General features: G+C 37.7%; 1 protein-coding gene across 2 annotated transcripts in view; it reads left to right on the forward strand.

Annotated features, from left to right (window-relative positions):
• The window catches only part of FAM114A2 (family with sequence similarity 114 member A2), a 32741-nt gene extending 17335 nt beyond the window's left edge, over window positions 1-15406 (forward strand). For both annotated transcript variants that reach the window (XM_043597715.1, XM_043597705.1), the window contains exons 10-14: window positions 6087-6209; window positions 6716-6855; window positions 8576-8648; window positions 12137-12190; window positions 14067-15406. In XM_043597715.1, coding sequence (XP_043453650.1) covers window positions 6087-6209; window positions 6716-6855; window positions 8576-8648; window positions 12137-12190; window positions 14067-14168 — 492 coding nt within the window. In that variant the 3' untranslated portion in view covers window positions 14169-15406. The remainder of the gene's footprint in view (window positions 1-6086; window positions 6210-6715; window positions 6856-8575; window positions 8649-12136; window positions 12191-14066) is intronic.
• Window positions 15407-15684: the final 278 nt, after the last annotated feature.

Here is a 15684-nt window from a genome sequence, read left to right on the forward strand (position 1 = left end):
TAATAAGCAGTTTTATATCCTTCCTAGACTACACAATGTCCATCTTCCCCTTAAAATGATGTGTTGTCTGATTTCTCACTGTATGGTTACGAATTTTTTACTGCTAATAAACTTTCTGTGGGTAGACATTTTAAGACCAACAAATATCCTGCTGTTCATCATAATGTCCCTCCAGATTTAGCATCTATCCATGATTCTTGTTGCACCAGTGTTTACTGTGATGGTTGCAAAATGATGATTTCTCTTAACCCCAACACTTACTCCTTATTTATCAGTTGGCTTTTGGCATTCTACTATAGTTAAGAGCTCTTCCTTCTTCTATGTATTTATTATTTGTTATTTAATATCTCATGGAATTCTGTTTTTTCCCTTTGGTTTATGGTTCATTACTGTCCTTAATTATTTTGGGATTCAAATTGACCTTCAAACTGACTCTTGTGTGACATGCACTTACCATTTTTTGGAGTATTTCCTTATTTTCTGGCATAACGATATTCTGGACTCCTCTTGTACCTTCTGTACTCTAGCCCTGGAATCAACCATTTCTTCAGGGAGCCATAGCTCCTTTTTAGTATTACAGGCTAAGACGTGGGTGCTGGGTGTGCTCATTGATATTGGGGTATCTTTGCCTCCAGGTCCTGTGGGCAGAGCTAGGAAATATACTTAAGTACACACACCCCCATATTTGCACATGTGCACACATACATATGTTAGAGATCGTGAATTTATGCTGGTAACTCCAGTTTCAGTCTGTCCCTACAGGAGTCTTCCTTGCCTTTCCTCATTACAGATTTGTATCTCTCATCTTCCACAATAATAACCCTGTCTCCTGACATTAGCACATTCCCTTATTTCCTCAATTCTATAATGCATCTGAAATAGTTTCATTGCTTTGCCCATGCCTACCTACTATAAAGCCAACCTATGAAAAGAATTTATGATTTATTTGCTTTCCCCCTACATTAAATTTTTGAATATATAGAGGCTTATGCTTCTAAAAGTCAAAGCTAAACAATTCCTATCCACTCCCTTTTCCTTTCTAATACTAACTTTCTTGTTTTCTGGCATATCCTTCTTGTGTTTCTATTTTTAGATAAGTAGATAGATTTTGAAGATAAGCAGATCTATTTTCTTATATAAAAGTTAACACACTGTCTATGTTCTTGAGCACTTTGCTTTATTCACTTAACCTTATACATATGTATTTTTATAAATTTATCACAGGTTATTTTTGATTTTTTTTTTTTTTTAATGCGTGTATCTTACTTCCCATCCTAAACCTTAAATTTCTTCAAAGCTGGATCTGTGCTTTATTGGTCCTTAAAATCCCAGATCTACTGTCTCTTTGTGGTGTTGAGCAAGTTGTTTAACCTCTCTATGCCTTGGTTCCTTTAGCTGTGAGATAGGGTGATGTGGGGTTCTTTTGAGGATTTAATATGTCTTGTGAAGTCCCTGGCTCATAGTAAATGCTCACCATTGATGGTCCTATCTATAGAAGCTAGCCCAATATATTTAGGTGTTTGATAAATATACATATGTTAAGTAAACTTTATATTGCTAAGTGTTGGAGAAATACTAATGAAAAAGACCTAGTTTCTGTGCTCAAGGAGATCGTAATAATAAATAAACTATTTTAAAAAGGCAAGTAATCCTTATGTATTTGGTAGTTGTAGTCATTCTCTGCAAGTTGTGTTCACATTGTTTACATTTCCTGTGTTGAGTCATAAGGTATAGAATAGTTAAGGAGCAGGACCTGATTATTCCCAAGGATTTAATGGGAGGCTGTGTGATGTAGGGGAAAAGCAATGAAGCAGGAGTCTGAGAAAACAGGTCTGATTCTTACTCTGATGCATGTGATGTGGGCAAATCCCATTTCTTTTCTAGGCCTTTTCTCCCCGCCCCCCCCCCCCCCCCCCCCCCCCAGCTGATGAAAACTAAGTGGTTGGAGAAGCTAAGCTCAAAGGTATCTTTAAAATTTTTTTTTAATGTTTATTTATTTTTGAGAGAGAGATAGAGTGTGAGTGGGGGAGGGTCAGAGAGAGAGGGAGACACAGAATCTGAAGCAGACTCCAGGCTCTGAGCTATCAGCACAGAGCCTGATGCAGGGCTTCAACCCATGAACTGTGAGATCATGACCTGAGCTGAAGTTGGATGCTTAACTGACTGAGCCACCAGGCACCCCTCAAAGGTGTCTTTTAATTCCTAAGTCTCCAGGTCTCACCAATGGGAAGTTCCAGACTGAATTCTGGGTGTGAGGCCTGGGTAGTGTTGCCCAGTTTTCAAAAGGTATGATAAATTACCTTGAGTTGGCACAGTAGTTCATAATGACTTCACTTAGTGTATTTATTATAAGAAAGATCATTTTGAGTATGTTTTATGCCTACTAAAATATCTCCTTCAAGTATATTACATTTATGGTATCAGTTTTCTTTTGCATGGCCTTATGTCTCCCCATTTTTCTTTTTTTAATTTGAGATAAACCAATCCCTGGTTTTTCTCTCATTTTCTCTCTTCAAAGGCTTTGCAGAGAATTTCACATACTATGTAGACTGTTAGTCAACTGTTAGGATTCTTTCCAGCTTCATCTCTCACTATTCTCTTCTATAAAAATCTCACCACTCCAGCCTCTTCTCCCATGCTTCTCCCATATTGGTCTTCATTCTGTTCCTTGAGTACACCCACCTGATTTCCCTCTGCTTACAACTCTTGTCTAAATATTTGCATGGCTGACTCCTTTTAAAGTTTAGATTTCAACTCAAATATCACTCCTCAGAGACCCCTCCTGACCACCCAAACCAAGTCTACCTTCTGCTCATCCAGTCCACACTCTCCGTCTCTACATTTTATTTTCTTCATTTATTTGTTTCCTTATTAATTGTCTTTTTGCACTAAAGAAGAGCAGGGCCATGGTTTATATAGGTACTTCCAGCACCTGGACAATGTGTAGTAAATATTTGTAATGAATGAACTAATTAATAAATGTACCCTCTGCTCTGGTCCTACTAGTTGCTTCACAGTTTTCTCAGCATACTTTGAGTTTTCTGTTTCCAGTCTTTTATATAGTTAATTCTTTTTTTTTTTATTTTATTAAATTTGAGAGGCTAATGTAGTTAAAGATCAGAGCCAAATTATTCCTGAGGGTTTTTGTGAGAGTTCCTGTGGTAGGAGGAAGAACCTTGAGATGAATGTCTGGGTACATAGGTTCTGCTGTAGCTTATTCACGTTGTAGCCTCGGGTGTAACCCCATCTATTGATCCTTAAACCCTCAATCCCAGTGCTATATTTGTAATAAAACCTGTGATTCTCACTTCTTAGCTGGAATGGCTCTCATAGTCTTCTCTGAATTCGTATTGCCTGGTTACAGCTCTGAACACATTCTGTCTATATAAAGTTTCTCAAGTGGATGTCTTCATTTAATGACAATAAACCTTTTCTTAGAAGTCGGGACAGTCTCAGTGGCAAATGACAGAAACTCAAGTCAGACTGGCTTAAGAACAAAGGGGCACTCATTAGCTCAAGAACTAGAAAATCAAGAGCTTCAGGCATGGCTCTCTATCCAGGAACCCCACCTACTACCCCCAACCCAATCCCCACACCAATCTCTTGACTCTGCTTTCTTCTGTTACAGCTTTATTCATAGAGAATCTTTTCCACATGGTGGTAGGATAACTACTGGCAACATCAGGGTGACTTTTTTCCAGTTGAGTAACTCTAGCAGGAGGAGGGCCTCCCTTCCCTAGTAGTTTCATCAGATGTCCTAATGCTGATGCCCATTGACCTGGGTTGGGCCACTTTTTGAAACATCATGAAGTAATCCCTGTATGGAAGGGGGATTAACATTCTAGTAACTAAATCTGAATTGTTTGCCAACCCTTGGAGCCAGAGGATGGAAGCAACCCTACCCAAACCACATGAACTAAGAAAAATCTGGAACCTACTACCAAAAGAAAAGAGATAGGGATGCTGGCTAGGTAAAAACAGTAGCTGCCCTCCATAGCATGCCAGGCACTGGGTGTGCAAATCCAAACAAGACAGTCTGTAGCTATCCTATGGTAATGTTCATGTATAGGAGATAGACACATTTAATTTCAGTGTCTTTGGTAAATACTAAGTTGAAGGGGTGCTCAGGGGACCATGGACATACAGGGAAGGGTTGTTTACATGCCTTGTCTCCTGGAAGGTCTTTGAAAGTTACTTGGAAGAGACAATGTCTGGGTGGATGATTGAAAGAAAACTAAGAGCTGCCTTTATTTGGAAAAAAGAAAAGGGCGGGGAAGGGCATTGTAGCCTAAGGGAATAGCCATTATTTATAGGCCATTATTATCAGATCTTAAAGTGGAAAATGGTAAGAGATGAGGCTGGAGAAGGAGGTAGGGACTAGGTCATGGGTACTTCTTCAGTCATGTAAAAGACCATCATCTGGTTGAAGGGGAGCCATTGAAGGGAAGAGGAATGATCAGCCTACAAAATATCTTGATATGTATGTCCAGCAGGCAGTTGGAATACATTGTTTTCAGGAGAGGTGAGTGCTGGAAATAAGGATTTAGGAGCCAGCAGCAGGTAGGGAATACTTAAAATTACAGAGACAGGATGGGTTGAGGGAAGAGGGAGTGTGGTGAGGCTAGTAGGTGGTGAGGCCAGGCTAGAACCCCAGGTAATGCTGGTGTTTAAAAGGCTGAAAAAGGAGTATCAATACATACAGAAGCCTGAGGAGGAATGCCCATAAGGGTGGGGGGAGAACTGGAAAAAGGCGGTATTTTGGAAGTCAAAGAAAACTAAAAACAACTCAAAGGCCCATCATCAGAGAATGGTAAGTTATGGTATATGTATAAAATGAGCTACTACATAGCAAGAAATAAGAATGAGCTACTGATATTTGCAACAACATGGATAAACCTAACAGACACTATATTGGGCATAAGAAGCCAGACACAAATTAAAATGGACTTAAAGTTTCATTTGTGTGCATTTTAAAGGCAGGTAAAATTAATTGAGACAGTGAGACAGAAGACTGGGTTACCTTTGGGCAAGGGAAGGGTGACTTGGTTTGAGCAGTATTTTTTTTTTTTATTTTATTTTTTAAATTTACATCCAAATTACTTAGCATATAGTGCAACAATGATTTCAGGAGATTTCTTAGTGCCCCTTACCCATTTAGCCCATCCCCCCTCCCACCACCCCTCCAGCAACCCTCTGTTTGTTCTCCATATTTATGAGTCTCTTATGCTTTGTCTCCCTCATTGTTTTTATATTCTTTTTGTTTCACTTCCCTTATGTTCATCTGTTTTGTCTCTTAAAGTCCTCATATGAGTGAAGTCATATGATTTTTGTCTTTCTCTGACTAATTTCATGTAGCATCATACCCTCCAGTTCCATCCACGTAGTTACAAATGGCAAGATTTCATTCTTTTTGACTGCTGAGTAATGCTCCATTGTACATATATATCCCACATCTTCTTTATCCATTCATCCATCAGTGGACATTTGGGCTCTTTCCATACTTGGGCTATTGTTGATAGTGCTGCTATAAACATGGGGGTGCACGTGTCCCTTCGAAACAGCACACCTGTATCCCGTGGATAAATGCCTAGTAGTGCAATTGCTGGGTGGAAGGGTAGTTCTACTTTTAGTTTTTTGAGGAACCTTCATACTGTTTTCCAGAGTGGGTGTACCAGCTTGAGTTCCCAGGTTTGAGCAGTATTGACTAGGAAGGGGCAGGGGGGTACCCTTTATACTGATGGGAATGTTCTGTATCTTGATCTGGGTCACAGTTACAAAGGCATATAGATGTGTAAACATTTCTTGAGTTGTGCTCCGAAGATTTGTGCACTTTATGTAAGTTATGCCTTAGTTTTAAAAAAGGCAGAAGGGTTAGAGAAGCTCAAGAAGGGGAGTGAGTGGATGGCAGTGTTAAGTGTTGTAAAGAGAAGTGGTAAGGTAAGTAGATGGATGTATGGTAAGTGTGTGTTCGGGTGAGACTGACTTACATGATGCTAACGTGTTCCTGGTAGGTGCACAATATGTATGATAACCTTTTGGTGAGCTGAATTGAATTGTTGATGGGCAGTAATCTTCTTCTTATTTAGGCAAGAAATAATGCCTATGAATGGATGAGTGCATCTCTGGCCAAGCCATTAGAAGAGAAGGAAGAAGGAGAAAAACAGTTGGAAACAGAAAAAACTGAGCAAATCAGTAAAAATTCAATAGAGGTACTAAAGCAACTAAGCCTTTTTTTTTCTTTTTTTTTTTTTTGAAATGGTTTTGAGATGTGAGTATTACAATCAGGGGTGTAGGCACCTTCTGTTTTTTTGTACCACTGTCTGTAATGTCAACCTTGTAACCCAAGGTTATAGCAACCTTGTTCCAGACTGTAGGGTGAAAGGAGTGAAGAAAAAGAGACTAAGGGTGTTTGTGTGTTATATCATGAAGAAAGTTCCCAGAAACTGCTACAAGACACTTTTTATCTAAATCTTTTGGCTCTCACTTAGTTACGTGGACACACCCGACTTTAGGGGAGCTTCTGTTTCTGCAGTTATGAGCCCAACTGGAAAATGACATCACTACTGTGGTAGAAGAGGAGGTGTATTGAAGGGCAGCCATTGTGTCTGTTGCTTTCACGATCTGGAATCCTCCAGTATGTGAGAAACAAGGAATTCTTCATTTCCTCCGAGATAAAAACAATAATAACAATGCTTTGTTTTGCTTTTCTTTTCAGGATATCCATGCATTTGCTATCCGGAGCCTAGCAGAATTGACTGCCTGCTCAATTGAACTGTTTCACAAAACAGCGGCTCTGGTTCTGCATGGCCAGAAGCAGGAAGTGACAGCCTTAGAAAGGAGCAGAGCCCTTTCCCAGTAAGTGTAAAGAGTATCCCTGTAAATGATGCACATTGGTTCAAGAGTTTTCTCAGCCTCTTTTTACTCTCAGCCTCAGAGTTTTTTGTTGTTTTTTTTCTTTTAATTTTTTTTTCAACGTTTTATTTTATTTTTTTTGGGACAGAGAGAGACAGAGCATGAACAGGGGAGGGGCAGAGAGAGAGGGAGACACAGAATCAGAAACAGGCTCCAGGCTCTGAGCCATCAGCCCAGAGCCTGACGCGGGGCTCGAACTCAGAGTTTTAAGAAACTTTCCTCTCAAGAAGATGCCATTCACATTGTACCATGCACATGTTAGAGGTTTGTTCATTTTGGGTTTTAGTTATTAAGTAGTCAGAAGTGTTGTTTCTTTTCGTGGAGCCATAAGTCTACATTATAAATTTTTTTATTAACCGCCTGGTTGTTTTGTTAATTCTTTTTTATTAATTGGTAATCTGAAAACTAGTTCTCAGGTTATTGGTTTTAATAAAAGTAGAATTTTACATAAGTAAAAATAGAGAGTAGTTCTAAGAACCTTAGTTCTTAATAATGGTGATATTTGTTAATGAGTGCTAATTTTGTGCCAGGTACCATGCTAAGGGACTTACATGTATCACTTCTAATTTTTACAACTCTAAAGGTAAATGATTAGTCCAGCTTTAAAAAAATGAGGAAACAAAGACTCAAGACAAATGTGATAATCTGCCCAGGTTGTGCAGACTGGGATTTAATCCCACGTCAGGCTAAGTCCCCAAACCCCCCTTTCCCTCCGTCTTGCTGATTTTGAATAAAATTTCAAAAATATTATAAAGTAGATAGTCATAAGGGACAAAAAAAAGACCTACTGCTTTCTGCTTTCTAAATAAATCTAATTAATGAGAATGTAATTGGGAAAAATTGTGTGGGAGTGTCTAATGTGTTAGGGTTGGGAGGGGCCCTTGATGTTTTCCAGACCTCCTCTTTACCTGCAACTTCACCACCCCTCCACAACATCCCACAGAGGGGGCTGGTTTTGTCTTCACCATCCTTAGGATGAGGGACTCAACCCCAAAGTAGCCTGTTCTTTGGAAAAGTGGCTCTTTCCACTTTCCATTTATACATCTGTGTTTATACATAAACATACGCATATATACATACGCATATATATGTACCTGTACAGGAGGGGTGTGTGTGTGTATGTGTATAAGCATACACATATATGTAGTTTCCCTGTTAATTATCAAGTGAGTTAGAATCCATGGAAACTGGGCTTTTGCTTGTGTACTGATATATCCCCAGTGCTTAGAATAGTACCTGGTACATAGAAGACTTCCAGTAAATATCTGTTGAATGTATGAATACATACTTACTTTACCTATGTTTGTAAATGGAATGTAGGATTTTTAAGTACTGTCTTATCTCCTGAAAATGTATTTTAGTTATTTCCTTTAACTTGGAAGTCTAGTACTTTCTAGAGGATTTTGCAGTAAAATGTTTTTCCAGGTACTGAACCTCCTCTTCCTGTAACATGAATGTCTGCTCAAATGGGTCCGCAGATGCATTAGGTAGTTGATGAAGACATATTAACTCCCTTAAAAAAAAAAAAGCTTTCTCCTTTCACGTTTACTACCAAGAGTGATTTGTTTTCTTCCGACAGTTGTTAAACATAGCTTATTTTTAAAAAAGAGAGAAAGAAAAACAAAAAGAGGAGCCCTCCTGACTTGCCTCACTTGTTTCCTAGGATGACAGTTGTACTGTGTAAGGAGTTGTCTTCTCTGTCTAAAGAGTTCACCACCTGCCTAACAACTGCCGGGGTAAGAATTCATGCCTGTTCTTGCGCTGATGTCTGTTCTGTGGGGTGTTTTTTAGAGAGTTTCACTGAGGTGATTTCATACCATAACATTTTCCCATTTCAAGTATACCATCCAATGGTTTTTTAGTATATTCACAGAGTTGTCCAACCATAACCATATCTAATTTTAGACCATTTTCATCATCCCCCAGAAAACCTCCCGCCAGTGGCAGTCATGCCGATTCCCTTTCCCTCCACACTCTCCTAGCCCTGAGCAACACTCACCTATTTTCTGTCTGTAGATTTGCCTATTCTGGACATTTAATCTAAATGGGATGTACAATATGTGATATTTTGTGTCTGTTGTCTTTCAGTTAGCATAATGTTTTTGAGGTTCATTCACATTGTAGTATGTATCAGTACTTATTTTTATTACCAAATAATGTATTTTAGGGATCTGTACCACATTTTATTTTTCTGTTTATCAATTCTTAGACATTTGGACTGTGTCTAGTTTTCAGCTATAATGAATAATGTTGCTACAAACAGGCATGTGTGTTTTCATAGTAGGAGTGGAATTGGTGGATCATGTAGGTGACGTGGGCCTTGGAAGAACTGCCAAACTGTTTTACAAAGTGACTATACCATGTAACATTCTTGCCGGCCATGTATGAAAGTTCCAATTTCCTAAATCCTCATCAGCACTTGCTCTTGTCTGGTTTTTTTTGTTTTTGTTTTTTTGTTTTTTTTTAATTAGCCATCCTAGTAGTAGGTATGAAGTGGTATCTCGTTATGGCTTTTATTTGCATTTTCCTGGTGGCTAATGATGTTGAACATCTTTTTACTTACTGTTGGCCATTTGTATGTCCTCTTTAGAGAAATAGCTTTTCTAGTTTTGTCTCCTTTTAAATTGGGTTCTTTATTTCATTATTAGTTATCTTTTTGTCATTTATTTATTATTTGCCTTTTTACTGTTTACCATTTATTATTGAGTTGTAGGAATGCTTTATATATTCTGGGTACAATTTCATTATCAGATACCTGATATGCATATATTTTCTCCCAGTCCATAGGTTGTTTTTTCACTTAATCTTGATAGTGTCTCTGCACAAAAGTTTTTAATATTGACTTGTCATTGTTCTCTTTTATGACTTGTACTTTTGGTATTGTCTCTAATGATTATTGCCTAACCCAAGATCATGATTTACTCCTACGTTTTCTTCTAAGAGTTTTGTTGTAGCTCTTCCCCTTAAGTCTATGATCCATTTTGAGTTGATTTTTTATGTAGGGTATGAGGTAGGGGTACAACTTTATTCTTTTGCATGTGCATATCCAGTTTGCCCAGCATCATTTGTTGAAAAGTTTTTCCTCATTGAATTGTCTTTGCCCTTTTGTCCAAAATCAATTAGCCATTGATATACGGGTTTATTTCTGAACTCTCATTTCTATTATTGGTTTTATTTGTGTGTATCCTTACGCCATTGGCATATTGTCTGGATTACTATAGCTTTGTAGTAAGTTTTGAAATCAAGAAGTGTAAATCTTCCAATGTGGTTCTTCTTTTTCCAGATCTTCTGTCTTTTTGGAATCCTATGCATTTCTTCTGTGAATTTTAGGATCAGCTTGTCTATGTCTAACTGATTTTTACACCTTATTTTTGTGTTCTTTTTATGGAGTCTGCAGTATATTTTATGCTGCCCTCTGAGACCTGTGCTGGAAATTTAGACCTTGATAAAATAAAAACTGCACAGTGACTACTAGTTTTAAGGAGCAGCGCCTTACTTAGACTATGGTAGTCCTAATATTCTGCGGTTGCCAGCCAGGAGCAGAGTTGTAATTAAAACAGCTAAAGTTCTTTTTTTTTTTTCTTTCTTAGAGGAATTGTAAAAATGTACTTAAGGTGTGTAAACTATGGAACGTGATTCAGAAATCAGTAATCATGAATTAGGATAGAATCAAGGGCATTTTAAATGAGCAGATAAAAATCACTTTGTAGTAAAACCAAGTTCATAGATACAGAGAATAGGTTGGTGGTTGCCAGAGGTGGGGGAGTTGAGGATGAGTGAAATGGGTGTAGGGGATTTAAAGGTATAAATTTCCAGTTACAAATAAGTCATGGGGATGTAATGTACAGCATAGTGACTGGTTAATAATTTTGTATTGCATATTTGAAAGTTGCTAAGAGAATAGATCTTAAAACTTGTCTTCACAAAAAATTTTTGTAACTGTATGGTGACAAATGCTAATTAGGCTTATTGTGGTGATCGTTTTGTAATATATGTAGATATCAAATCATCTTGTACACCTGAAACTCATATGGTATTGTATGCCACTTATACCTCATTTAAAAAAAATCCCTTAGTAGTAAGTATTTAAGGGTCAATGTGGCAGCAATTTCTGGGCCCTTAAACTTATTTTAGTTAAGAGCATAGTCCAAATTAATTTTTCTTAGTTTATGAGTCTAGATTATTCCTGTAAGGGATAATCCTGGGATTATCTCTTTTCCCCTTAATATTGTCTTTAATAGAGCTTCTGGGATTCTTGAAGTTAATCGCGGGAGCTGGCCAAATCTTTCCATGTGTTTCATAAAGATACTTTAACCCAGCAAGTCAAATATAAGGTGCTAGCATGTGCGAATATTAAATTTGCATTAGTTATTTCCATGTTTTACAGACACCCATCTTAAAAACCATTGAGTATTTTGAGCGCATGTTACATATGCATATCTGCATATTTTGTTTTAAATTTGTTCTAAAGTTTTCTGGTCACATGTTTCATCATTTCTGCTCTTTCTTCCAAAATGAAGATACTTTTTAAAATCAATAAAAAACTACAAAGGAGTAAACTCTCAATTGGATGGCACGGGAAGATATAAAGGAAATTAAAAAAAATTTTTTTTCTAATGTTTATTTATTTTTGAGAGAGAGAAAGAGACAGAGCACGACCGGGAGAGGGGCAGAGAGAGAGGGAGACACAGAATCCGAAGCGGGCTCCAGGCTCTGAGCTATCAGCCCAGAGTCGGATGTGGGGCTCGAATTCATGAACCGTAAGAGATCATGACATGAGCTGAAGTCGGGTGCTTAACTGACTGAGCCACCCAGGAGCTCCTTTAATTTTTTTTAATGCTATCTTATTTTTGAAAGAGAGACAGTGCATGAGTGCAGGAGGGGCACAGAGAGAGGGAGACACACGATCTGAAGCAGGCTCCAGGCTCTGAGCTGTCATTGCAGAGCACCATGTGGGGTTTGAACCCACAGACTGTGAGATCGTGACCTGAGTCGAATTTGGACACTTAACCGAGCCACCCAGGTGTCCCTAAAGAAGGAAATTTAAAGCACTTTTAGAGATGATATTTTGCTCTTTCTCAGTCCAGACATTTTCTATACTTATGTTATGGGTGTGTATGTATATGTGTGTGTGTAATTTCCAAAGTGGGATCACAGTCTGCCTACTGTATATATATATCTTTTAATTTGCTGTGCTCACTTAATACTGTATCCTTTATTCTAGGTCCAAGAAAAGGCAGACATCCTTAATCCCCTAATCACTGCTGTATTTCTAGAGGTTAGTAGTAATTATGTGTAAGTCTCTAACTTTTAGGGCATTATGTATTATTAATCCACTCTTCTTAAGTCTTTATTTTTTGGCATTTTGTTTTTTTCACCAGATTGGTAGTTTAGCCATGTTGATACAGATATGACCAAAATGGTGTTGATACAGATAGGACCAAATGCCTATCCCTGTTCATTATTTACAAAGCATAAAGATGAAGCTGCTGTGTAAAGTTCAAGGAAGCAGTAGCCTGTCATTATTTAGTTTATCCATTGGCAGTTGATGGACAATCCTTAGTAACAAAACACCTTCTCTGGACCAGTGGGGTAAACTTGAAGGGCTGAAAATTACAAATAGGCAAACACTGCTTCTCAAAGGACTAACATTTATACAGGGGAGATTTGTTACAAAACAAAACATTTTGTTGTGTCGTTTCCTTGCCAAGAAATTTGCCTTGTTTTGTCAAAGGTACCTGTGTTCACATAATCCTCATCGGTCTATTCGATTTAAGGAGGTGGGTGGTTTTAAACCTCTGGGAAGGGGTTTGTCAGAAGATCACATGATCGATTATTGCCTGCTTGTGTGACACTTTCTGTATTCCATGTGTTAAAAACTCTATTTTGTAAATGGTACCAACAATTTAGACATTTGATGATCTGTTTAAAATGTATTTATGTAAGTTGGGGGAGATAAGTGGTTAGGTTTTAATCATGTATTGAAAATAATTTTTAACTACTAGACTGTTACTTCTTTAGTTTTAAATTCTTTTAAAATTATCACTCAGGAAATGCTTTTTAATTCCTTAACTACACCATTTTTTCTTGAATATCAGAGTAATTATTCTGCTCACTTAGTTTTTTTTTTTTTTTTTTTTTTTTAAAGTTTGTAATTTAGTAGATGGGAGAGTGGTATAGGTGAGAAGTTTGCAAACCAGGAGTCCGGTCCAGGATCTTTCCTGATTTGCTGTATGACCTTGGACCAGGCATTTACCTTCTTGACAGTCTTCTTATCTTTATGTGCATTGTAAGAGATTTAACTAGATGATCTCTGGGGTCTATTTTGGTTGGAAAATTTGGCAGCAAATGTCACATTAAAGTTTAAATAGGAGTACATGCTATTGATAAATCCAAAAAAGGTAAACTCATTTGATGGGTGTTCCTTATTGCTATTTGGACTTGATTGTTCTTGTTTACACATTTGAAACACTCTTGTCCTTGAAATTATGCGTCTTTGTCTTAATGTGATGAAGTCTCTATTATTCTGGAAGATCAGAACTTGTCAGATACAAATGAAGTCTGGCAAACTCTGAGCATGGTGATTCTGTAATGCTTCTCATAAATATGTCTCCTGTACCAGACGGAAATATATCTACACTGTATCATCTTTAAAAGCAGTTTCAAACTGAACAAATAGGAACATTTTGTTCCTATTATTAGTACTTATCTTGTATTCATTAATTGTGTTGAGTCCACGAAAGAAGAGCTGTCATAATGGACTGGAAATCTGATTGGTGTAATATTCGAAGCCTTGTAAAATCCACTGAGGGACTGACTAAAATGCTGTGACAGAATCTGCTCATTTAGTAAAGGAATAAATAAGCTTCAAATGCCGAATTGAGCAGGATGTCAAAAAACAGCTACCATTTCTGATGGACAAGTTGGACAGAAATGCTAACATTGTTTTTTGGTACTGTCATATCCTAAGACCTAGATCGTTCTTTCTTCTGTGGCTTTTATTAGCGTGGTTAGTTTGTGCTTTTATTTGCCAGGCTACACATTCACTTAAATTGTAAAAGTGAATCTGTTTTCTTGTTGTCTTTTGGTATATTTTCCCTTTTAAGCGACTGTGCTATTTATTTATTTATTTATTTATTTTTCAATCTTGACAGGCATCAAACAGTGCTTCCTATATTCAGGACGCCTTTCAGCTGCTCTTACCTGTGCTGGAGATCTCTCTCATTGAGAACAAGACCGAATTACCAGAGGCATGAGCTGCAGGCTCAGGACCTTTGTCAGAACGTTGAAGAACAGAGAAGACTCAACCCAAAACTTGTAATGGCCAAGAATGCCACTCTCTCTTGGGTACCCCTGAAAAAGCGAAGGAGAAAGGATTATTTTTAGTGTATAGGATTTAGGCAGGAGAGCAGGTATTCAAAGGTTTGCTGCCTTCCCTGCTTGGCTGAAGTATTCAGGTCTTCACACTGCTCTTCCGAGCTGTTACAATTATTAAATTATTTGAAAAGAAACTTTTATAGAAAGTTCAAGAATGATAGCTCTAGATAAAGGTTAATGGAATATTCAGGCAAAAATATTGGTCTTTCTTGGACATGATGCGAAACACTAATAGTTTTGTCATGGTTATATATGATCTTGCAGCCCACGGATATAATTGGTTTGAAGCAAGAGAAAGAACAATTTAGTATTCTAGAATTCATGTGCTCGATCTATTAATGCCATGTCCTTTCTCCTTTCTATAATAAAATCTGTGGCTTTGAGAAAACGGTATATAGAAACTGTAATGATCACCTTTAATTGCCTAAATTCTTGGAATTCGTTAGGAAGTTTCACGTGCTCTTGAATTCTCAGTAGGTATTTGGTACTGAGGAAATGTACTTGAAGCCACATGAATTAACTACAGCAAAGTGCCCTTTGGCTTCAAATTGTTCTCCTACCCTGAGGTGACAGGCTTCAGTTATAATTGAGCCCCACTCGCCTGGGTTCCAGACCAATAAGTGCACCTTAGAGAAACAGTTTCGTGTTTGCAGGGATCGGTATTCCGAGTCCCTCCAGGATGTTTCTCACGCACACATTATGTGCAGGAGAAATTCTGTAATGCCAGCTCCAAAGGAGTATGGAAGTTCTTTCAGTAATGGGGTTTTCATTATTTGAACATTGCTGAAGGGGACTATACAGTCCCATAGAGATGATGTTCATTTATAACAGGATTTAACCTGTACGACACAATTTGGTTTTCTTTAATCTTTTTTGTTTTGTTTTAATGTATTCCTTAGCATGTTTATAAATACAGCTTTTATCCTTCAGATCTTAAGCCTTCTTTTGCTCTCTTCAACAATGTAAGAGGCTAATACAGTGTTATCTTCCTAAAAGTTATTTGGTGTCCACTCTTTTTAAAAAAGAAGTCTCCAGCTTTGTGGTTGGAGGTAACTTTTCTGAGTGCTACTGCTCATCTTCTAAAACCTTTAAATAAAATAATTGTGTTGGTCAGTCATTTCACTTTTCCATACATGAGCCCCAGTATCTTTTTCAAACCAAATAAATAGCAAAGCAAAGCTCTTATTAGCGCTTGATCTATTTAGAGTTGACTGATCTCAACACTGTTTCTATATAATCACCGTATTTGGGGGTAGGGGGCAGGTTGTAAGTGAGGAGGAAATAGACTTGAGCTAAAAAGTTACACCATCAGCACTAAGATTTTACTGTGCTTATATTCTGTTGTAATATGATCAGAAAAGTTTTTGAACATTCCTTTTTTAGATAAACTTCACC

The sequence above is a fragment of the Prionailurus bengalensis genome, chromosome A1 (genome assembly GCF_016509475.1).
Source record: "Prionailurus bengalensis isolate Pbe53 chromosome A1, Fcat_Pben_1.1_paternal_pri, whole genome shotgun sequence".
NCBI lineage: Eukaryota > Metazoa > Chordata > Mammalia > Carnivora > Felidae > Prionailurus > Prionailurus bengalensis.